General features: G+C 40.0%; 1 protein-coding gene across 1 annotated transcript; it reads left to right on the plus strand.

The window, feature by feature from the left end:
* Positions 1-22,031: 22,031 nt before the first annotated feature.
* On the plus strand, positions 22,032-23,072 carry LOC115980306 (putative disease resistance protein RGA3). Its single transcript, XM_031102568.1, has one exon. The coding sequence runs from the start codon at positions 22,032-22,034 to the stop codon at positions 23,070-23,072; it is 1,041 nt and encodes a 346-aa protein (XP_030958428.1).
* The last annotated feature ends 1,467 nt before the right edge of the window (positions 23,073-24,539 follow it).

The raw sequence follows: 24,539 nt of genomic DNA on the forward strand, positions 1-24,539 counted from the left end.
AGTTTTCTAGATGCCTTTCAGGGCTACCATCAGATACCCTTGGCTACCGAAGACTAGGAGAAGACTGCTTTTGTCACCCTAGTTGGAAATTATCATTATAAGATGATGCCCTTTGGCGTGAAGAATGCCGGGTCAACCTGTCAAAGAATGATGACCAGGATGTTTGAAAAACAGATGGGTAAGAGCATTGAAGTGTACATGGATGACATGGTGGTTAAAAGCAAGTTGGCGCCCGACCATATTGGGGACCTCGGCAACGTTTTTCAAATAATGAGAAAGTACAAACTACGATTGAACGCGACCAAATGTTCATTTGGGGTAGGATCAGGAAAATTCTTGGGTTATATGGTGACCCATAGAGGTATAGAGGTTAACCTTGACCAAATAAGAGCCATCCATAGCCTGCAGCCTCCTCGGAATCCTAAAGAGGTCCAGAAGCTTACTGGTGTGGTAGCTGCTTTAAACCGTTTCATCTCGCGCTCAGCAGACCGATGCAGACCATTTTTTCTCCTATTACACAAGTGGAAGGGTTTTGAGTGGAATGAGGAGTGTACTATATTCTTCCAACAGCTAAAGGAATACCTCGCCCGACCACCGATTATGTCCAGTCCCGACGCCGACGAGGTGTTGTTCGCCTACATTCCTAGTGGCCCCTCATGCAGTGAGCTTAGTGCTAATCTGAGAAGACAACAGCACATAACGACCGGTTTATTACGTGAGCAAATCATTACAGGAGGCAGAAACACGTTATCTCCCCCTTGAAAAGGCTATCTTAGCCGTCATACAGGCCACACGAAAGCTTCCCCACTACTTCAAGCACACATTGTAGTGGTGCTAACACAACTCCCCTTAAAGTCCGTCCTACGCAGTGTCAATTACACAAGCAGAATTGCGAAATGGGGAACGATCCTGGGAGCTTTCGATATTAGATACATGTCTCGTACTGTTGTAAAGGGCCAGGTCCTCGCCGACCTAGTAGCAGAATTTGCGGAGCCCACACTAGAAGGACAAGAAGTGTCAGGATCACTAGGGGCTGATGAGAAAAGGGGTCATCACAATTTCTCAGCATGACCCCATTTGGTGGAGAGCACACATCGATGGCGCAGCAAATCAAAGGGGCTCAGGGGTAGGACTCGTTCTGCTCTCACCCGAAGGGATAACCATAGAGAAGTCATTGAGACTCGGGTTTTCAGTCACGAATAACGAAGCCGAGTATGAGGCGCTATTGGAGGGAATGTCAATGATTCGAAAAATGGGGGGGAAATCCATGGACATGTTCTCGAATTCAAGACTCATTGTGGGACAAGTAAATGGAGACTTGGAAGCAAAGGACAAAAGAATGCAAGGGTATCTGGTTCAGGTTAAGCACCTACAAACCCATTTTCATCACTTCCGCTTGACGCACGTACCGAGAAGTGGGAAAACTCATGCTGATTCTCTCACGACGTTGGCTACCTCCTCGACTCAACCTTTTCCTCGAGTCATTTTGGTAGAAGATCTCATCCATCCATTAACGGAGAGGGCCAACGGAATTCGAGTGCATAACGTCAGGGCAGGACCAAGCTGGATGGATCCTATAGTGTTGTTCTTAAAGCACGACACCTTACAGATGATAAGGCTGAGGCTGACAAAATTAGACGAAAAGCTACTCGATTCTGGTTGTCCGAGGACTCCAAGCTTTACAGACGCAATCTCGGGGCCGTATTTACTGTGTGTGCACCCAGAGGCTACTGAACTCGTCCTGGAGGAGTTGCACGAAGGAATTTGCGGGAGTCATACGGAGGGTAGGTCCTCGTCCCACAGGGCCCTAACGCTGGGTTACTGGTGGCCGAGCATGCATAAAGAAGCCTTGGAATATGTGAAGAAGTGCGACCAATGCCAAAGGTTCGCCCCAAACATACACCAGCCTGGCGGAGAGCTTAACCCATTGTCTAGCTCCTGGCCATTTGCACAATGGGGCCTGGACATACTTGGTCCATTCCCCAAGGCAACAGGGAACAGGAAATTTCTTCTCGTCGGCACTGACTACTTCACCAAATGGGTGGAAGCTGAGGCACTGGCGAACATTAGAGACGTCGATGTCAAGAAGTTTCTTTGGAAAAACATTGTCACCAAGTTCGGCACCCCACACACCCTGGTGTCGGACAACGGGCTCCAGTTTGACAGCAAAGCCTTCAGAAGGTACTATAGTGAGCTGGGAATTGTCAACCGGTACTCCACACCAGCTTACCCACAGGGTAATGGACAAGCGGAAGCCGTCAATAAAACCATTGTGAATGGACTGAAAAAGAGACTAGATAACGCGAAAGGAAGATGGGTTGAGGAGTTAGCCCATGTCTTGTGGACATACTGCACTACACCTCGTAGGTTCACAGGGGAAACCCCTTTTTCAATGACCTATGGAGTTGAGGCTGTCATTCCACTAGAGGTGAACATCCCAACACAAAGGACCACCACTTTCTGCCCCACTGCTAATGACAAACTTCTGGAAAAAAGCTTGGACCTCATCGACGAAAGAAGGGAAGGCGCGATGGTCCATCTAGCTTACTATCAGCAGAAGCTCAAGTAAGGTTACGTCGCCAAGGTAAAGTCCAGACCATTGGCGCTAGGGGATCTAGTACTGAGGAAGGTCCTGGCACCGCGAGGAACCCTGCATGGGGAAAGCTCGGACCAAACTGGGAAGGCCTGTATCGTATCTCTTCCGTAGCCGGCATAGGAGCCTACTTTTTGGAAGATTTGGATGAACATGTAGTGTCACACCCTTGGAATGTAAACAACCTGAAAAGGTACTGTTATTAATAAAAGATATAATTCTTGATGCCGTATTACTGCGCAGCTACTTAAACTAAGTGTTAAACAGAACCCAAGTTCTGCATGGCTCCTCGGACCACAGACTTAGGGGAAATTAACTGCGAAGCGATTCTCACTAAGTGTTAAATAGAACCCAAATCCTGCATAGCTCCTCGGACCACAGACTTGGGGGAAATTAACCGCGAAGCGATTCTCACTAAGTGTTAAACAGAACCCAAGTCCTGCATGGCTCCTCGGACCATAGACTTGGGGGAAATTAACTGCGAAGCGATTCTCACTGAGTGTTAAACAGAACCCAAGTCCTGCATGGCTCCTCGGACCACAGACTTGGGGGAAATTAACCGCGAAGCGATTCTCACTAAGTGTTAAGCAGAACCTAAGTCCTGCATGACTCCTCGGACCACAGACTTGGGGGAAATTAACCGCTAAACCATTCTCACTAAGTGTTAAACAGAACACAAGTCCTACCTGGCTCCTCAGACCATAGACATGGTGGAAATTAAACTCGTAGCCATTTTTCCTAATTATTAACTATCGTTCTTTTTGCGTATTCATTCACTTATGCTTGGTTTTCAACAGTTAGTGATAGAATAGACATCCATTCATGATGAAAACAGAGGAGAAGAAAACAATGATATTTGAAGGGAAATAACTCTTATCATTAAAACCCAAAAGCGGTTCTGTTTACAAACGTTAGCAAGGCAAAACAAAACAAAATACAAAAGGTAAAACAAATAAAATCCTACACTACTTTCCTAAGAACCCTTAGTAGGAGTGGGCTAATCATCTGCTGCTTGGGTCCCCGGGGCAGTCTCCTTGACCTGTGCAATGATCTCACTAATACAAAGGTTGTCCTCGGGTAACTTGCCCTGCGCGGCCTGCTGCATACCCCCAACTTCGGGAATGGAGGAGTCCATTGGAAGAGGCTCTTCGAAGGCAACCACATCAGGAATCTCACGTATGTCCTCCGGGAAAAATATGTTCTCAACCTTCCTGAGGTCGGAGTCCGCCGGGACAACTGCCCGATCCAAGGCTACACCCCAGGACATGGTGATGTAATCCCTGCAAATGGCGGCCACTTCCTCGATCAGCTTGACCTCAGTATCACGGACTTCACGATCATATGAGGCTGCCACAGCCTTCTCGGCAGCCTCCCTAGCCAAACCGGCCTTCTCCTTCATTCTCGCGAGCTCGGCCTTGAGCGTTGAAATTGCCTGCTTCTCTGTCGTAAGTTTTTCCTCAGATTGGCGGAGCTGTATGCGCAGATCGTTAACCTGCTTAGTGGCATTCTTAAGGCTAGCCTCCGCTCGCGCATGAGCCTTCTTCACCTCCTTTACTTCATTATTCAGGCGATCAAAATCCTGCTTGAGATCGCCAGCGGTCTTCTCGGCAGCACAGCGGGATTGAGCCTCCCTATGCAAGTCCTCACGAGCCTTCTTGGCCCATTCCTCAGCAATGTAAATTTGTTGAGTGACTTGCGCCAAAAAAATAAAGACCTTGTTAAAAGATGACGATAAGTAGATACATAATATGAGGACGAGATAGAAGATTCCATTTACCATAGCCATGTCCCTCTTCAGTGACATGAAGAGGTCTAGTTGCCGAGTACTCCTGAGATCCTCCATATCACGAGGCAAGAGAAGAGGCTGCTGCAAGGCCTCAGCCAAGAATGATGCCTGCCCTCGTTGGGATTCCCACAGGGTCGCATCCCAGGAGATCGGAGCGCCGTCTAATTCGAGCCGCGGCGACCATGTTCGTTGTTCCCTCCGAATGGCCACCTTATCTCGGCTATCGACGGACCTAGTCATCTTCTCTCGGGACTCTTTCATCTCCTTGCCCTTCTTCTGAGGCCGGGCCTTTTCGCAGCCAACCTCTCCCTCCTCCGTTTCTTCTACAGGCCTTTTTTGCCTCAAATTTGGCATAGGCTGTAGCGCCGCATCTGATGTGGGAGGGAGAGGAGAAGTAGGAGCCTTAGGGGCAGGTTGTTCCTTAGGGACGTCCTTAGAGGATTGCCCTTTGTTCCTGTTGGATAGAAGGCCCCTAAGGCCAGACCTTGGTTTCAAGTCCATTCCTTCTTCCTTAGTCTCTTGGCTGGTATCAACTTGCGCGATGACTAAACCAAGGTTAGGGTCTGTTGAGGCACGGTTTAAATCTGTGTCGGAGTCCGAGAGCTCTACTACCTTGGCCAACACCTCTCCCTCCTCGGCAAATTGGAACTGATCTATTTGTTCCTCTAAGGATGAGTGCGAAGAACCAGCCTCCTTTTCCGAGACAACCGTTGCGGGAAGGGCGCGCTGGGCAGGCAGCTGAACGAGAGGTAAGTCTGTAGAAGCAAGAAACGCCAGTATGGATATGTCAATACATGCCAATCTTGGACTACTAGCCTTTATAGCTTGACCGGCGTCCGCCAAGGATCGTGTAAGGGGAACATAGTCCAAAATCAAGGGAGCCACCCGTAATTGTCCGTCCTCGTTTACGAAAATCTCAGATCTCAGGAGGTAATTTAGAGCCGGGACGTTGACCAAGCTCAGTCGAGGGGATGTTCACTCCTTGTCTGCAAAGACCATAGAAAGGGTTACGTTAGTCCGAGGAGGCATGCAACCAAACCAATAATAATAATAAAAAATAAAAAAAAAAGAGAAGGGGGGAGAGCTCAAAACTAAGGTCCCTTCCACGGAATCTAGTTCTATGACACCCCACCTGGCGTTCCTGCCCTAGTCGGACAGTGAATGCCGTCGTGCCATGGTCCGGAGACAATCAAATGGTCGTCCTTCAAGCCTTTGCTGGACTTGGGAAGGCAGGATATCAACCTCACTTTGTCGGACTTGGACTTTAAGTAGTATGAGTCGCCGAGCTTAGGGCATTCATAGAGATGAACCACGTCGTGCCATGAAAGGCCGAGGTTCATCTGATCGTTTAGGGCGTTTGTGCATCCCAGGATCCGGAACAGGTTCACGGTGCACTGGTGGGGGGCCAACCTATGACCAATCAAGTAATCCCTAGTTATTCTCCTCATTGGAATCATCATTCCTCCTTCCACGAAGGCTATCATTGGAATGGCGACCTGCCCTGTCCTCCTCTTGAGCAAAATTTCCTCCTGGTGGCAATACTCTAAACCTATCTCCGGTGGAATACGATACTTCGACCTGAAGCCCACCATACCAGTCGGAGAGTCTACCATTTTTTCAAGCTTACCCATCCCCCCTAATCCTAAACAACGTGAAGGCGGTTTGCTTAAAGAAGAGTAACGAAGAAGAAGCGAGCACTTATGGGTAGGAAACTCGACGGAATCTTCAAGAGAACGACGGCGAAGGTATGAGCATGTTGAAGGAGAAGGCACTGAGATGTTCTGAGTACAGGAGTGTTCGTCAAAAGTGAGGAATGAACGCCTTCAAAACCTTATATACTCAGAGGGAGTTGGACAGACATACTCCCGCCTAAAGCAAATAAAATATTGTCAACCATTGATCTGGTCTCCAACCGTTGGATTAAAGGAGCGTAAAACTCCAAAAGCCGCAACTAACTCCCTCTGGGTCATTAAATGCCCTCAGCATTAAAGAGGCACGTGGGGGCACACCCCCGCACAGGTGAAGTAGGAATCCACAATAAACTATCCTGTAGGTATCAAAATCCCGCCTTTCCTCCTCGGAGCAAGGAGAAAGAGCTGGAATTTTGATGGGCTATTGTGGGGGTAAAATTCATCAGTCAACAGTGGGCCTTGGGACCCGTGCGGAGCCCAGCCATAACAGGAAGTGAAAACAGGGCCGAAAGACTTTCAGCCCAATCCTGTTGGGCCGGACCTGTTTAATGGGCGTCCGAGGAGGAGTGTCTCCTCGGACGCACCAAATGGGAGTCCAACGCACGCCCTGTACACGGTGAGAAATCGTCCCAAGTAGAAGGAAAATGCTAGACATTCAGGAGGCAACCACAACTGCCGCATTAAATGTAATGAAGTTACTTTTCCAGCCGTATTAATGTAGAGAAGACAGGTGAATAGTGTTATCTTGGCCAGTGCAACTCACAGAAAAAGAAGGGGGATATCCGATGGGACAGACACTCAAGTGGAGGCCCAAATGGTTAACAAGTGTAAGGCCACTATCAATTGAAGGATGCTATATAAGAGAAGAAAATCCCCATGAAGAGGGGATCGGAAAATTGAGAGAAAAAGGAAGGAAGAGAGAAAGAGAGAAAAGAATTCTGTAAACAGAGCATAAGAAGCACTCATACAGCTCCTCGGACTATTATCCCATGAAACTTAATGAAATATCCCCACGTTCAATTTGTTGCATGACTTACTAATAATTACGTTTATTCTGTCAAGACCTAGTTTTGTGACCCACTCTCTACAAATTCATTATTAAAGGTTTTTTGGACCAGAACCGTCTGCTTGCTGGGCCTGGGCTCCAAAAACTGCCCTTACACGGCTTTAACTTATTCTCTTTACAATAAATTTGCCAACTTCTAATTAAAATATTAAAATTTGACGAAGACATTTTTGGATTCAGCAAAGCTTTTGAGATTTTATTTATGACATAATTTATTCAGCAAAAAAAAAAAAAAAAAAAAAAAGAAGCTTTTGAGATTTTGCAACGTGAAAAGCTCGACTGCAAAGCATGACCGTCGGCATGGTTCTTTAGAAAGTTCAAAGAGTTATTTTTCCATGATATTGTTCCATTGTAAAAAGCTTAAGTATGGTACCTAGAAGGTTCCAAAAGTATCTAGACACAATTCACACAGAGAGCAAGACTGCGCTTAAGTATCATCTTCCTTTTAGATACTTAGAGGTTTCTTGGGGGTTTCTTGGAGGAAGGAAGTTGCCCTTGGAAGTGGAACCCACTGTCTCCAAAGCCTGAGGGCCTAGTCAATGAATCCACGCGGTGCATTATCAGTCCACAACTCACACTCACACTCACACTGATCTTTTCTTCAAGCCACCGACAAGTAGAATGAATTTTCACACTTATTTCACTCACGCTGATGCATGGGACCCCAACTAAAAGACATTACAAGTTTAGAACCCAGTAATGGAAATACCATTAATTTCTTGTCGGTAAGAAAAACTTCGGAGATCTTTTTATTTTTCAGTTTGGATTTTAAAATTTTTCTCCAATTATATATATTATTCCATCTTTAATGGGAAATTTTATCTTTTCCTTCCCTAATAAATCAGTGATCCTCATTTGAAAAAGTCATCACCTCTTACTAATGTTTATAGAGATAAGCCTAGATTCACGTATTCGAAAATGCAAAACATGCAAATTGTAAATTGAAGATTTCATCACTTGCTCGTGAATTATAAGTTATAATAAGGTTTGACACCACCTCCACGTATCTGACCCAATTTCTACTCTAATAAATTTTAGTTTATTAATCACCATACGCATAAATAATTAAGGAGTTTCTCTCAACAATGTGATATTCCATATTCGGCTCGGAGGATATTTATTTTAGGTTCAGAGAGGTGGGTGAGATAAGGTAAGTAGGTGGTATTGGAGTTGTAAATTTGTAATGGCTCTAGAGAAAATCAAAAGTAGAGGTGGGTGAGATGAGTAAATGAGGTGGCTGGAGTTATAATGGCTCTAGAAAAAAAATCAGAGGGAGATGGGTGTCTCTACTCTCTACTTAAGAGAACCTGTGAAGTTGGAGGTAAACCCAAAGAAGAAAAAGCTTGCAATTGAGCTTGGGTTTGACAAGTCAACGACTTGGGCCCCACATTCTTGCATCTAAAATTACAAACATACCACCCAAACTCATATCTTAAAAATTGAAAACAGCCTCAGATCCCTGAACTCAGTTTCCGACTTTCCGTTAATCTCACTCAAAGAGGCCGTTTGGATTCAGCGTTTTCTGCTGCATCCAAGCTGCGTTTTCTGAATTTTTTTTTTTTTTTTAACCGCACATTTTGACTAAATCAACTATAAACAGTATATTCGTATACTATTTATGGATCCATAAATTTCACTTTTTAACAACTTTTTCATTAAAAATGGGTCTTATGATACTATTTACATATTTAAAAATTATTTTACTACAGTGTTTTCAGTTTCAATTTTCAATTTCAGCAAAAATAAACTTAATCTAAACGGACCCAAAATTTTGAGCTTGGAGTTTAGACAACAACTCTAAATTCAGTGGGTCCCACATTTTTAAATTTTTTTTAAGAAAAACAAGCACACACATTATCTTCCCAATAAATTTGCCAACTTTTAATTAAAAGTTTAACAAAGAGATTTTTGGTTTCCATCAAAGCTTATGAGATTTTGCAATGTGAAAGAGTTATTTCCATGATATTGATGCAATGTAATAAAGAGCGTGACTGGTACCTAGAAGTTTCAAAAAGTAACTTGTCAGAGTTCACACATAAAGCAAGACTACACTTAAGTCTCTTCTTCCTCCCTTACAGATAATTAGAGGTTTCTTGGAGGAAGGCTGTTGCACTTGCAGTTTCTTTTCATTGAAATTGTGGATTTTATTATTACTTTTTATAAAAGTTTTAAATTAATTTAGGGTGAAATTATTTTTGAGGATGTTTTTATTTTGTTGGAATTTGACAATTGTGATAAAAAGTAATAACTATATTACTCAAATTTGGTTTATTTACTTTGTATATATCAAAATCAAGCTTAACACAAAGCCCGAATTTTATTTTCAAACTTGAATTTTTTTATAGAAAATTCTTAGTTGAAATTAAACTTGTTCAAGAGCTTTGTTATGTCCATTAATGTTTATTTAACAAACATAACTTTTACTTATAGTTATTGCACAGTAACAGCATAATAATTACTGTAATTTTTATTTAAAATTTTTTCTTTAAATTTAAAATTACACATATTAATTAATCACAGAAAATATTACTTTTAAATTAGATTCACAAATAACCAAATCAAAAAATGGAAAATCAAAATCTCTCTCTCTCTCTCTCTCTATATATATATATATATATATATATATATATCGAGATAATATTTAATATTGCTATACTTTTATTGCGTCACCTTATTTGTCATGTCATATATTATTTTTTAGATTTTGTTTTGGTATTGTAGGGTCACGATTCGTGGCGGACCGTGACAGTGTCGGGTTCGCACGTAAAACGGCCCTAACAATATCATTTGTAGAGCGTGGGTTTGAAAGGCTAGGCCTTGATCAATAGGCGATGGGTTTTTCATGGCGTTCATACAAGGTTAAACGATCGTCACCCCTAGAGTACTTCTCCTGGAGGTGGGCTGGGAGGCTCTCGTTTTTGGCCATTTTTCCCAGCCCCCCTGTTGGTGCACCTTCCTTTTTATTATATAGTCCGTCTTGGTTGATCCTGACCCTCCACTTGTAGGTCAGGTAGGAGCTTATTTCTGTATCCATCCTATCAACCGTCCCATCTAACTTTCTATTAGTTGCGTGGATCGAAGTTTACACCGTCCAAACGTCTTTTCTCATTAATCAGCTCTGGGTGTCTGCAGGTGCATTTACTGAAGAGGGGACGCATTTTCCTTGGTCCAATTTCACACCCCGCTTCCCTATGGGCCCCATTCCATTCACATCCCCTTGGGGGGGGCTGTTTGGGGATTGCCTACACCATGGTATTGATCTTTCCATCGAAGCTCTGGAATGCCGAGGACAGGGTAAGTTCTCTGCCGTTCCCCTTGCTACCTCGGCCACTGACCATTCGTCTTCGGCAAGAAACCTCCTCGGCACAGGCCCTGGGCCCAGATAGAGTTTGGGCAGGATTGCAAACCTCTCGGACCCACAATAGCCCCTCAAAATCCTGCTATCCGTCCACTCGGACGGATAGGAGGGTTTTGATGACGTCAGGGATCTGCCAATGCCTATCAATTCTTGTCATCTATCGATTCCCGAGGTTTTTCACCTGCCCAAGGCACGTCCCTAGAGCCGTTGGAAGACGAAACGTGGTCTCATTAAATACGGGCGGCTTGGTGCTCCCCACGTTTAACGGTGTGATGGATATCGAACGGTGGTGATCTCCTGGCCTCTCTGGGCGGGAAAAAGGGCGTGCGGTTTACCCTAGAAAGTATAAAAGATTTTTTGGAGATGGATCCGTCTCTCCAGTTCTGTACTTAAGAGTTTTAGTGCATGTATCCAGGGTCCATCCGAACTTCCGCCCAAATTCAAGTCTATCTCAAGCACATATAGTCCATCCGAAGCGTAACTCTCCTTTTATGTAAGTTCCCTATCTCCATTAACTCGCGTTTTTTTCTTTTCTGAGTTTATTTCTCTTTGGCACCCTTTCTTTTCCATCGCGGGTTAGGTTTGTTTTAGCAAATGACAAAGGCGGCTAAATTGATACTGAGGAAGCGATGAATAAGTTCATCGTTGATTATAGGATTCCCCCCAACGTAAGTCTGGAGCACTGTAAGATGGGGGAATGGCACATTAAGAGGGGAACGGGCGCGGTTGTAATTCCCGTCCTCGCCTTTGTAGAGGGAGGAATGAGAATCCCTATGGGACCAGTGACGAGGGGTTACCTCAGGCATTTCCGTTTAACCCCTACCCAGTGCGCCGACAACGTTCTTAGGATTTTGGGTTGCGTGGACGCTTTAAACGAGAAGATGGGTTTAAGACTGACCCACCATGATGTAAACTGGTGCTATAACCTCCAGAAATTGAAAGGAAAAACCTACTACATGAGGTCGAGGGATGATAGGGTTCGGTTGATCCAGTGCCTCCCTAATTCCAACAAGGGACTGAACAAGGATTTTCTTATCGTCTCTGGGGAGTGGCATGATGGCGATCCATGCCCCGTAGTAGAAGGAGAACCAGGTGGGGTATTAGGAATGGAAGAGGGATAACCCTTTAAACCATTCTGACCTAACGTCTGCCGATAACTAACCATGCATATATGTTTGTTGTTTTTGTAGATGAACACGCCTATACACGGCATTTTCATTTAGTCAACCGGGCAGACTTGGAGACTGTTTTACAAGCGGCGGTTTTTGTGAATGACAGTGATGGCCAAGTCCGTGCAGCTCACAAAATACTAGGGTACCCTCCGGTTCAGAAGTCCTTTGGGGACGCAAAGCACGTGATCAGTGCCCACCGTCCTTGGCTTCCAAAAATTACCATGGTAGAGAAGGGATTTTTAATCTCGCAGGAGCCAGCTGTCCCCAAGAACATCCCCCTGGTGGGCCCCTCTTCGTCTCATCAAGCAGCAGAGGACGAAGGTGAGCCAGATCAGCTGGGGGAAGGGTTCGGGGTATTCGACTTAGTCTACCAATCCGAGGACCCTCCCGGTGACCTAGGTGACCCAGCCTTGTCCGAGGCGGAATTGTCATTAATAGGCACCTCTTCCCAAGCCGAGATGGGAGTCAAGAGAATACCTTTAACCCCCCTTCTTCAACTCCTCGAGGACCAACCAGGGAAGGATACCCAGGAGGCACCGCAACCCACTGCTCCTCCTCCACCACCTCGGCCCCTTACAATCCAAACCAGGTCATCCTCCACCAAGTCTCAGCCACAATCCACCCGCCCCGAGCCTCCCACCTCCTCCCAACCAGCTCGGTCTCCTCGGCCTGAAGTTGCTGATTCCAAGAGAAAGAGGAGCCCTAAGGGCAAGGACATCGTGGACGAGGGAAAATCCCAACCTCCTAAGGAGAAGGATGAGACTCCGCGCACAAAACAACTGAAGATCGGACCCCAAAGCAAAGGCAAAGGTCCCGCAGTTCAAACCTCTCAAGGCAAGGGAAAAGGAATTGATTCACAACCCCTGCCGAGCGCCTGGCTTCCTGCCCCAATGCTTCACGGGGGTCCATTACTGGAAACGGCCTCTCTGAGGGACTTTGGAGACGGCGAGGGTGGATACGTGGCGGATGCATTAGGGAGAACCATGTTACTTCCTAATGACATGGATGAGCTGAAGAGAATGAGGATGCAGAAGGTTTTTCTCAGTACTAAAAGATACTTGGGCATGGTAAGGTTTCTTGAAATCTTACACTTTATTAACTCTTGTCACCGGTTTGTCACTCACTACACGTTTATCTTTCTTGACAGGCTCTCCAGGCAACCTATAGGATGGAGGAAGAAGTGCACGACAGGAGTAAGGCGGCCGAGAACGAACGCAAGAAGCGCATAACGACCTCAAAGACTCTCGAAGCTTCTGAAAACGAACTTGCCAAAGTCAAGGATGACTTAACAATGACTACCCGCGAGAGGGATAACGTCTCGGTGGGCCTTGCTAGTGCCCAAAAACAGGCCAAAGACCAAACCAAGCGAGCAATCGAAGCCGAGGACCAGCTGCGAACAGCCAGAGATTTGATCGAGGATTTAAATAAGCAGCTGGCCGCGGCTCTGCATGAGAAAGGAGTGGCAGAATATGCCCGTGATGAAGCCGTAAGGGCAAAGCAGGAGGCCGAGTTTGCCAGGAATGAGGCAGAGGCTGCCAAGAATACGGCCGAGGACGATGGTTACAACATGGGAGTAGCCGAAACCCAAGCCACCCTTAAGGCGCAAATTCCTGGAGTGTGCAGGTTTTATTGCTCCCAGGTCTGGGAAGAAGCATTGAAGTGAGCTGGGGTGGACGCTTCATCAGATTTGTGGAAGGCAGAGAGCATATTCTACCCGGCGGCCATCCGCGAGGTCGCTCCTACCAACTCCGCGGTTACGGATGATCGACCCGAGGAAGAGATCACCTCGTCAGAAGACTTGCAGGCCTGCGGTTCTTCCAGCAAGGCGCCCAAAGAAGGAGAACTTCAGGACGTGACAGTGATACCCCAGCATACAGATCTTGAGGCCCCTAAAAAGGTTACGGAGCCCGTGGTTGGCGTTCAGGTGCCTAGTACAGAGGAGCCTACGACACTTGCACAGCCGCCACAGGCCGTTCCCCTTGCTGTGGTCCCTCAGAGCACCAGTGTTGGCCCCGTTCAGCCTTCCCCAGAAGGAACCGTCATTCCGGGCATCGAAGCTGATCTTGTTCCCATCTCCCAAGATGTCACCGACAAAAAAACAGAAAACTAGAAGCCTTGGTTGGGCTTTTGTACTCGTTTCTATTTGAACGATTAACTTGTTTCTTTTCCCTTTCACAAACTTCCTAATTTATTGATGGTTTACAAGCATTTGAACATGTATATATGAAATCTTGTTTTTCCTTTTTCCTTCTGATTACATCGTTAACCGCCCTCGTTGATGCGCACTATTTGCTTATGAACTCTGCCCTGATTTGCTTTAACATGTATAAATAGCTATGCATGCAATACATTCACCATCATGTTCCCCAAACCCTAATTTACTTATACTCAGAGGCCTTAGATTCATTTCTAACCTTCGTCTTGCGAAGATATAAGCACCATTTTCGACGTTACGCATAATAGCTAAATCTCGCTTAGTGCCTGGTTTTCCTCATCCAAGTAGTTGGTTTCCCCATAGGCTTGAGTCCGTGGACCATACAATGCCTTGGTTCTGTCCAAAACCTAGTTTTCCATCATCCAGGTGGTTGGTTTCCCCAGAGGCTTGAGTCCGAGGACTATGCAATGCCTTGGTTCTGTCCAAAACCTAGTTTTCCATCATCCAGGTGGTTGGTTTCCCCAGAGGCTTGAGTCCGAGGACTATGCAATGCCTTGGTTCTGTCCAAAACCTAGTTTTCCATCATCCAGGTAGTTGGTTTCCCCAGAGGCTTGAGTCCGAGGACTATGCAATGCCTTGGTTTGTCCAAAACCTAGTTTTCCATCATCCAAGTAGTTGATTTCCCCAGAGGCTTGAGTCCGTGGACCATACAATGCCTTGGTTCTGTCCAAAACCTAGTTTTCCATCATCCAAGTAGTTGGTTTCCCCAGAGGCTTGAGTCCGTGGACCATACAATGCCTTGGTTCTGTCCAAAACCTAGTTTTCCATCATCCAAGTAGTTGGTTTCCCCAGAGGCTTGAGTCCGTGGACCATACAATGCCTTGGTTCTGTCCAAAACCTAGTTTTCCATCATCCAAGTAGTTGGTTTCCCCAGAGGCTTGAGTCCGTGGACCATACAATGCCCTGGTTCTGTCCAAAACCTAGTTTTCTCTTTGCACGGGGCCTTGGCTGGCCTTTAGCTTTAGGAGAGTTAGCTACTCAGCCAAGCCCCTTGAGTTTATCTATACGGTTAACGTTACCAAGCGCCTAGTTTGTTCTTTACGAGGAGCTTTAGCTTTTAGGGGAATTAGCTCCTCAGCCAAGCCCCTCGTCAAGAAACGTAGCCCCTAGTGAGATTTTATACCTGAACTCTATAACCAACGGTTAGAAATAACAGAGGAACTGTTTCAACCTACCACCTGCGCCAACACGCAAGCCTTTCCCACAGACGGCGCCAATTGTAGGGTCACGATTCGTGGCGGACCGTAACAGTGTCGGGTTCGCACGTAAAATGGCCCTAACAATATCATTTGTAGAGCGTGGGTTTGAAAGGCTAGACCTTGATCGATAGGCGATGGGTTTTTCATGGCGTTCATACAAGGTTAAACGATCGTCACCCCTAGAGTACTTCTCCTGGAGGTGGGCTGGGAGGCTCTCGTTTTTGGCCATTTTTCCCAGCCCCCCTGTTGGTGCACCTTCCTTTTTATTATATAGTCCGTCTTGGTCGATCCTGACCCTCCACTTGTAGGTCAGGCAGGAGCTTATTTCTGTATCCATCCTATCAACCGTCCCATCTAACTTTCTATTAGTTGCGTGGATCGAGGTTTACACCGTCCAAACGTCTTTTCTCATTAATCAGCTCTGGGTGTCGGCAGGTGCATTTACTGAAGAGGGGACGCATTTTCCTTGGTCCAATTTCACACCCCGCTTCCCTATGGGCCCCATTCCGTTCACATCCCCTTGGGGGGGGCTGTTTGGGGATTGCCTACACCATGGTGTTGATCTTTCCATCGAAGCTCTGGAATGCCGAGGACAGGGTAAGTTCTCTGCCGTTCCCCTTGCTACCTCGGCCACTGACCATTCGTCTTCGGCAAGAAACCTCCTCGGCACAGGCCCTGGGCCCAGATAGAGTTTGGGCCGGATTGCAAACCTCTCGGACCCACAGGTATTATGTTTCTTTCATTTCCCACCACAGAGTCTTGTCCCTCAATTTTATAACTTTAATTAAATTTTGGTTTGGATCTGTACTTAGATTTTTTTAAAATAGGAATTTGAGTTTATATCAAAACATAATCTATATAGTTATGAATTTGAATATGCCTACCAATTATTTAAGTAATAAATTATTGTAAAGTCTATTTTTTATTCCTTTAGTTTCATTTTAATTTTTGGTTAAGATAATTTTATAATTTTGTGATGAGTTTTGATTACCATGATAATCTCCTTATTCTTTAAGAGATGGGAAACTTGAATGATAAATTTGAGACTTATAAAGTTTAGTTGTATATTAAAAAAGTTATAACACACAATAATAAAAGTTAGAAGAATATGATTCATCTTAAAAAAATATTAATCAAACACACAAAAAATAATAGAATTATATAATTGCAGAGATAAAAAAATAAATAAAAAAATTTGTAAATTTTTTTATTTAAAAAATAGACAAAATAATTGTTATTTTTTATATATTATACCACATTACCTAATATATTTATATATTCAACTAATTGCAGAAAAAGTTGATTCTCAAAAAAAAAAAAAAAAATGCCAATAAAAGTTGTGTTACACAAAATAATACCCCAGAAGAACTCTACTAGGAATTAGGAAATAAAAAAGATCATAACAATATTTTAAATTTTAAATTAGGTCTTCCTTAACAGTTATAGTCAACGTGAACTGTGAAGAAATTAAAGAACCAAGCCCCTCCACAATAGCAGAAAGTAGAGCAGCAGGCTAGCAGCCATACTTTGGAAATGGAAATTTGCTGTAAAAGAGTACGTAGGTAGATGGTGAAATGAACAAGGAGAAACCAGATGGCAAAGAGTGTAGCTGCTCAAAGTGCATGCAATAATGAAGTTGAGGGCCCACGTTCTTATATCTCGAAAACAAGGCCAGCTCTGCTCTGGTCAATCAACGAATAAGTCCACATTCTACATCACCAGTTCATACTGGAATCCACTCTATAATCTAAAAACCAGAGCCAGCTCAATTAGAATCCACCCTATAATCCAAAAAGCAGGGCCAGCTGTTATCAACGAAGGATGAGTCTGACGTGAGCTTATTTCTTTTTGCTTATTTTAGTTATTTTGGGTTGTGTTTACCGGTAATAACTTTTAATTTTTTTTTTTTTTTTGCCTTTTTTATACCTTTATTTGATTTTTTTCAACTTTATTAATACTGATTAGTAACATTTTTCTTTATTTTTTTAGCTTTTTATTTTTACTATTTATGAGTTATATTGTAATTTTTTTGATATTATTCATACATTTTATTGTATTATTCAACTAATTTTTAATTTTTTTTAATAAAAAATTTTCAATTTCAATTAAATAAATTGTTTTCAAATTGGCTCTAAGTCTAAACCATACGTCATCAGTTTACACTGATCTATTTACAAAGTGAATTTCTTCACTAATTTACAAAGTAATGAACTTTTTAAAGTTCTTGTACTAGTCAAGTGTCATGGTGAAGGGAAAAAGGAAAAGGTTTCTTCTCCGAAGACAAACTCTTCTTATTTTTTGTATGTCTCTCTATTTAATGTAAATTTTAAAATTTTAACTATTGGATTGTACTTTTTTTTTAAATGATTTTAATACACAAATTTTTTTCAAATTATATATTATTTATCATTTAATCAATAAACTTATTTTTTATGCAAAATTTTGATTTACAAAAATTTAAACTTTAAAATTTAAACATTTGACTAATGATATAACTATTGATTTTATATTTTTATAAAATTTTGCAAATATAGAAGATATAATAAGAACATATAATCCAATTGTTAGATTTTCAAAATTCATATATAAGAAAAAGATAAAGAGAAAGTTTGAAGGATTTTTCACTAATTGTGAAAATTTATATGATTTTAAATTAATTATTTACTATTTATTTTTCTCAGAATTATAAGTTAATTATATTTACATACGCTACGTTATATATTGCCATACACACTCTATCTCACAACATGATTTCAATTATAAAGTTGAATTGATTTTAGTTATAATCGTTGTTAGTGATAATACACTAAAATATAATAAAATCACACAAAATTAAAAATTAGAGCAAAACAAAAATTGGAGATATATAATATAGAAAAAAAATACACACACAAAAAAAAAAATTGGATTGAGGTGCAACCAAGGATGAAGCCAGGACTTAGAGTTAGCTACTAATTGCATGCGGCAACTTCGATCTCCAACTCTGTTGCTTAACCACTGAGATTTATTTATTTTAATTAATTAATTGATATTTTTTGTTGCATGCATTTGTTGTTGGGTAAGGATAAAATTATTTTGTTAAAATTTTTTTAAAGGGCCGGTTGTTTGCTTTGGGTAAAATATGTTAATTGAACTAAATGTTTTTTAGCTTTACTATTGGTAATTTTTGTTGTTGAGCTAATTTTTTTGAGCTTGTATATTTTGATTTAAATTATAGTCTATAAATTTTTTTATGATCTTTAAAAAGAGGAAAATTCTAGAGTTATATTTTTTTTTTTTTTTTTTACAAATTATTGATGTGGTAAGTGGTTATTGGTAAATAAAAAAAAATAATGTAAGTCGTGGGTTCAGATCGAAACCAATAAGAATTTGTTAGCTCAGCAATTTGTAAAAATATTTTAGGGAAGTTTGTGGTTATAACATTCTCTTAAAAGAAGTAACGATATTGCTAAAGGGGGACAAAGTGTACTTTTATTTAATAAAATTGCTGAAATTAGTACCTATGTACATGGTAATATATTTTTTATAAAAAAATTGGGGGGGGGGGGGAGGGAGTCCATGACTCACTCCATTCCTAGGTGTGACACTTACTCTCTTTAAGAAAATTCAAGCCCTTGATTGACACATGACAAAACTGTTTTTCGGTGCACAAATTTCATCACCCAAATTAATCTAATTAATTAGGTCTATTAATCTAATTTAGTGGGAGTTTTAATATTAATGTTGGACATAATGCATAAATAGCCCATTAACTCACCAATGGTAGATTATTTATTTTGATTTGGCACCACCTCCATGTAGTTGGCCTAATTTTTACTCCAATAAATTTTAGCCCATTAATTACTGCACTTATAAATAATTAAGGAATCTCTCTCCTTATCACTATGAGATTTTACATTTGGCTAGCTTATTATCTTTACAATAAATTTGCCAACTTTTAATATTTATTTTAGGGAAGTTTGTGGTTATAACATTCTCTTAAAAGAAGTAACGATATTGCTAAAGGGGGACAAAGTGTACTTTTATGTAATAAAATTGCTGAAATTAGTACCTATGTACATGGTAATATATTTTTTATAAAAAAATTGGGGGTGGGGGGGGGGAGGGAGTCCATGACTCGCTCCATTCCTAGGTGTGACACTTACTCTCTTTAAGAAAATTCAAGCCCTTGATTGACACATGACAAAACTGTTTTTCGGTGCACAAATTTCATCACCCAAATTAATCTAATTAATTAGGTCTATTAATCTAATTTAGTGGGAGTTTTAATATTAATGTTGGACATAATGCATAAATAGCCCATTAACTCACCAATGGTAGATTATTTATTTTGATTTGGCACTACCTCCATGTAGTTGGCCTAATTTTTACTCCAATAAATTTTAGCCCATTAATTACTGCACTTATAAATAATTAAGGAATCTCTCTCCTTATCACTATGAGATTTTACATTTGGCTAGCTTATTATTTTTACAATAAATTTGCCAACTTTTAATTAAAATATTAAAAGTTTGACAAAAACATTTTTGGTTTCAGCAAAGCTGTTGAGATTTTGCAATGTGAAAAGCTTCACCGCAAAGCAATGATTGGCGGTATGGTTCTTAGAAAGTTCAAAGAGTTATTTTTCCATGATATTGTTGCAGTGTATAAAGCTAAAGTATGGTACCTAGAAGGTTCAAAAAGTATCTAGACACAGTCCACACAGAGAGCAAGACTGCACTTAAGTCTCATCTTCCTTACAAATACTAGGTTTCTCAGAGGTTTCTTGGAGGAAGGCAGTGACAGTTTCTTTTTGGTGAAAATTATTTTTGAGAATGTTTTTATTTTGTTGGAATTAGAGACAATTGTAATGAAAAGTAAAAACTATAATACTCAAATTTGATACTTAGATTCGTGCTATACAATTTACAGACTCCAAAGACTTCTATACTAATTTCTCTAATTCCATTCCAATACAATAAAGCTATTAAGAAAGGACTACATGTATGGTTCAAAAACATACACCTCAAAAGCAAACTTAATATATCACTTTAGTAGTTTAGTTTACTCTCAGGAGTGGTATGGAAAAAAATATATTATCACAACTTATTTTACAACTTTTGTGTTACAAGATGTAGCCAAGTGTGATTAGTAGAGAAATATAATAAAGTTGTGGTAAAAAGTTGTAAAATAATAAAGTTGTCTTCATCTATTCTTTATTTTTTTAATTGATAATATTTTACTAGATATTTTGATTCAATTTATTTTTATGCATTTCAATAATTGTTGTCTAATTTTATCCATCTTTTAACCTATTAATAATATTCTTTTATCTTAATCATTATAATTAATGTGTTATAATTTAAATTGAAAACCTAGGTCGATACGCAAATTAAAAACTATATATGTATTATAAATTAATCCACTTAATTGTATTATATATATGTATCACAAAAAAAAAAAAAAAACACGTATTATATATTGAATTGTGTTTATGATACTACTATATATTTTAGATAATTATACATATAAATAATTAAGGAGTCTCTCTCCTTATCAATGTAAGATTCTACATTTGGCTAACTTATTGTCTCTACAATAAATTTGCCAATTTTTAATTAAAATATTAAAAGTTTGACGAAGACATTTTTGGTTTCAGCAAAGCTTTTGAGATTTTGCAAGTGAAAAGCTTTTTTTTTTTTTTGACTGTGAAGATAGAAACAAGTGAAAAGCTTGACCGCAAAGCTTTTGAGTTATTTTTCCATGATATTGTTGCAATGTAAAAAGCTAAAGTATGGTACTAGAAGGTTCATAAAGTATTTGGACACAGTTCACACAGAGAACAAGACTGCGCTCTCATCTTCCTTATAGATACTTAGAGGTTTCTTGGGGGTTTCTTGGAGAAAGGCAGTTGCAATTTCTTTTTGGTGAAAATTATTTTTGAGGATTTTTTAATTTGGTTGAAATTAGAGCACTGACAGTTATGATCATAAGTAATAACTATAGTACTCAAATTTGATTTGTTTACTTTGTTATAAGAATCAAGCGTAACACAAAGCTCAATTTTTATTTTCAAACTTGATTTAAAAAAAAAAAAATTTTGTTGAAACTTGAAATTAAACTTGTTCAAGAGCTTTGTTATGTCCATTAAAGTTTATTAACATAACATAACTTTTACTTATAGTTACTGCATAGCAGCAGTATAATAGTCACCGTAATTTTTATTTAAAATTTTCTCTTTAAATTTAAATCAAACCTTATCTATCTATATATATAGCATAGCATATAATGTTGTTATGCTTCTGTTGCACTACTTCATTCACTGTGTCATATTTTATTTTTTTATTTATGTTTTCTTTCCATTTTTTATTTTAAATTAAAAAAATTAAATATATAATATTTCACTTAATTTCAAATAAATAAAGTTGCCCTTGCAAAGTGTTATAGAAGAAACTTTACAACTGACAATGCATCAAAAGAAAATGAAATACAAAACACATGCCAATTTAGAAATGCTTAACAAAATACACAAAAAAAAAAAAAAATCAAAGTTAATATAAACAAACTAATAGATAATGATGTAACAATTGGACTCATAAAAGTGTCCTCGTAAAGGAAATGTGACAATGCACCAAAAGAAAAATAGAATATAAAATACTCGCTAATATAGAAACATTTAATTAAAAAAAAAATTAATTAGGAGATCAAACCAAACGTAACATATTTTAAATTTTGTTGTCCGTGGGTTGATGAGAAGTTTCCTCTTTTTTTTTTTTTTTTAGAAAATGAAAAAGAAGTCATCAGTGTGAACAGGTCATGAACCGCGTGGACTACATTGACCATATGAGCAGCTTCTATTTGGTTTCTCCTTTCATCATCCTTTTAACTCTTTCAGTCTCTTGTTTTATCCATCAAACTTCAATATCCAATTCTTCTCCCAAAAAAAAAAAAAAAAAAAATCAATTTCCAATTATGGATTGGGCGGATTGGGTTCAACAAGTTTCAGAAATTAAGACACAGCTTTTTTCAATGATTACTTCAGAGTTCAAGTTGATTGCAAATGTTAAGGAAGAGGTCCCAAAGCTTGAAAGCAAATTCCGTACCAATCAGGCAGTGCTCAACGATGCAGAGAGAAGGCGAGTGAAGGAGGAAGCTGTGAAGCTTTGGTTAGATAAGCTCAAAGAGGTATCCGACCAGATGAAGAACGTGTTGGATGAGTGGAAGACGGCCACCAAGATCGTAGAAGATAATGAGAAAAAAGAAGCTGCAACAGGTACTGCTAAGAGGAGGAAGGTATGGCCCCTTTTCAACTTTGATTTTTCAGTTACTAGTCTTCTTCAGCATCGTGATATTGCTCATAAGATAAAAGAACTGAACGAAAAATTAGATGAGATTAACAAAGAGAGGGAGATGTACGGGTTTGAATTGACAAGGAGCATTGAAGAAGTTGAACGACCAAAATCTACTTCCTTTGTTGATGTGTCTGAAATTCCGGGTCGTGGTGAGGTTAAGGATGAATTAGTGAGCATCCTATTGGGCAGGGGTAGTGAAGAAGAAAGAAACCCCCACATCATCTCTTTAGTGGGCCCGGGTGGTATTGGAAAAACGGCTCTTGCCCAAGTAGCCTACAATGATCGCGAGGTGCAAGCTCATTTTCAAATAAAAATATGGGTTTGTGTTTCTGATCCTTTTGATCAATGCAAGCTTGCCAAAGCAATCCTTGAATCTATTGATCGGCAAACACCTAACATGACTACATTGCAAGGTCTATTGGATGGAATTTGTGACAAAATTAAGGGAAAAAAGTTTTTTCTTGTTTTAGATGATGTGTGGACAGAAGACTTCACAATGTGGGAGCCGTTCAGAATTGCACTCAAATATGGTGTGCAAGGCAGTAGAATTCTAATCACCACACGCAAACGTAAAGTTGCAGAGATGATGAGAAGTGCACGCAGGATTGATTTGGGTGTATTGCCTGATGATCAAGTTGAAGAACCTTCACATGTGTCTTGAAATACATTGCTAGGGAAGCTTGGTAAATGTATATGGGGCTGAGACCGCACAACTCAAGAAGAATATGAACAAAAATGTCACTAAAGAAACTCTTATTGTTAAGTGAGAAAAATGGTTTTGTATCAAGATGCATTCCTATTGAATAATAATGATACAATTATGCCTTAATTTGTTTAAAGTATACATTTATATTTGTGGAGAGAAGAAAATGAGGATGTGTGGGCATTCTGAATGGTACGATGGTGCCGAGATTATTAGATTATTCAAGTCCCATAAATTTGTAAAACAACAAAGTTTTAGTTCCTAAGAATGGTTCCTAGTAGAGATGAAAGACTTTGACTACAAATAGACGATAATACAATTACGTCTCTTGCCACACATATATAAGACATTAGAAAAGATTGACAATAATTACCCATCTTGTATTTGGGACTAGTGATTAAGATCTGGGAAGTAAATGTTGTGTTTTTTATCGACCAAGGGCAAGAGTGAATTTTTATTTTTATAAAAAAACTACTTTTTTTATTGGCTATAGATGTTAGAAGTTCTAATCTAGTTTATTTTTTCTACGTATTCATATGATGTTAGTGCATTTACCTTGTAGTGTTGGGGAGGTTGAGTTATTTAAAAAATTCTTGATGAGATTTATAGCACTAATGAATGGGGTGTCAAAATTAGAAGAGCACCCTTTACAAATTTCATCTATATATATATATATATATATATATATATATATATAAGTGTGGAAGTGGGCTTAGTTTCTATGGAAGTGAGGTGATTTTCTAAATATACATCTCACCCCTAGTATTTGTCAATAAAAACAAACCCTAAGTGCTTATAGAAAATGCTGGTGCCACAAAACTAGGTAAAAGGTCATGCATTGCACATCTATTAGGGTAAATAAAAGGAAACTTTAAAGTTGTGCTCTATGCTTAAAGCGTCAAACCTCTAATAAGTATGCACATGTAAAAATGATTGAAAATGACATTTAGAAGATGTGGGAGTTATACAGTGTAAATTTTTAGGTGATAGTCCCCATTAAGCCGTTATGATGTTGGGTAAGAGTGACATTGTTTAGATTTTCTATGTCATCTCGCAGCTTTTCACACACTTTACATATATTTTTTGCTACAATTGGTACATTGTAGCAAAAAATTGTTTTTACTCAAAAAATAATAACTTGCTCATTTTGAGACAATCCATTACGAAATCAAACAAAATGCAACCATATATAAAGAAAATGCAACATAATCTTTATAAATGGTTGAGAGTACCTATTCTAAAATTGCTTTTAGATATAATATAGATTATCTGCTTTTAAAGAAGCAACATATTTGATATGACTTTTGAGATTCAATTGTTTGATAGTGTTCAAATAACATATTCAATAATTTGAAAGGGTCCAAATCAAACTCTTACAACATTCAATAGTTTGATAGGCTTCAAATAGAAGACTTGAGGGACTCA

The sequence above is a fragment of the Quercus lobata genome, chromosome 3 (assembly GCF_001633185.2).
Source record: "Quercus lobata isolate SW786 chromosome 3, ValleyOak3.0 Primary Assembly, whole genome shotgun sequence".
Taxonomy (NCBI): Eukaryota; Viridiplantae; Streptophyta; class Magnoliopsida; order Fagales; family Fagaceae; genus Quercus; species Quercus lobata.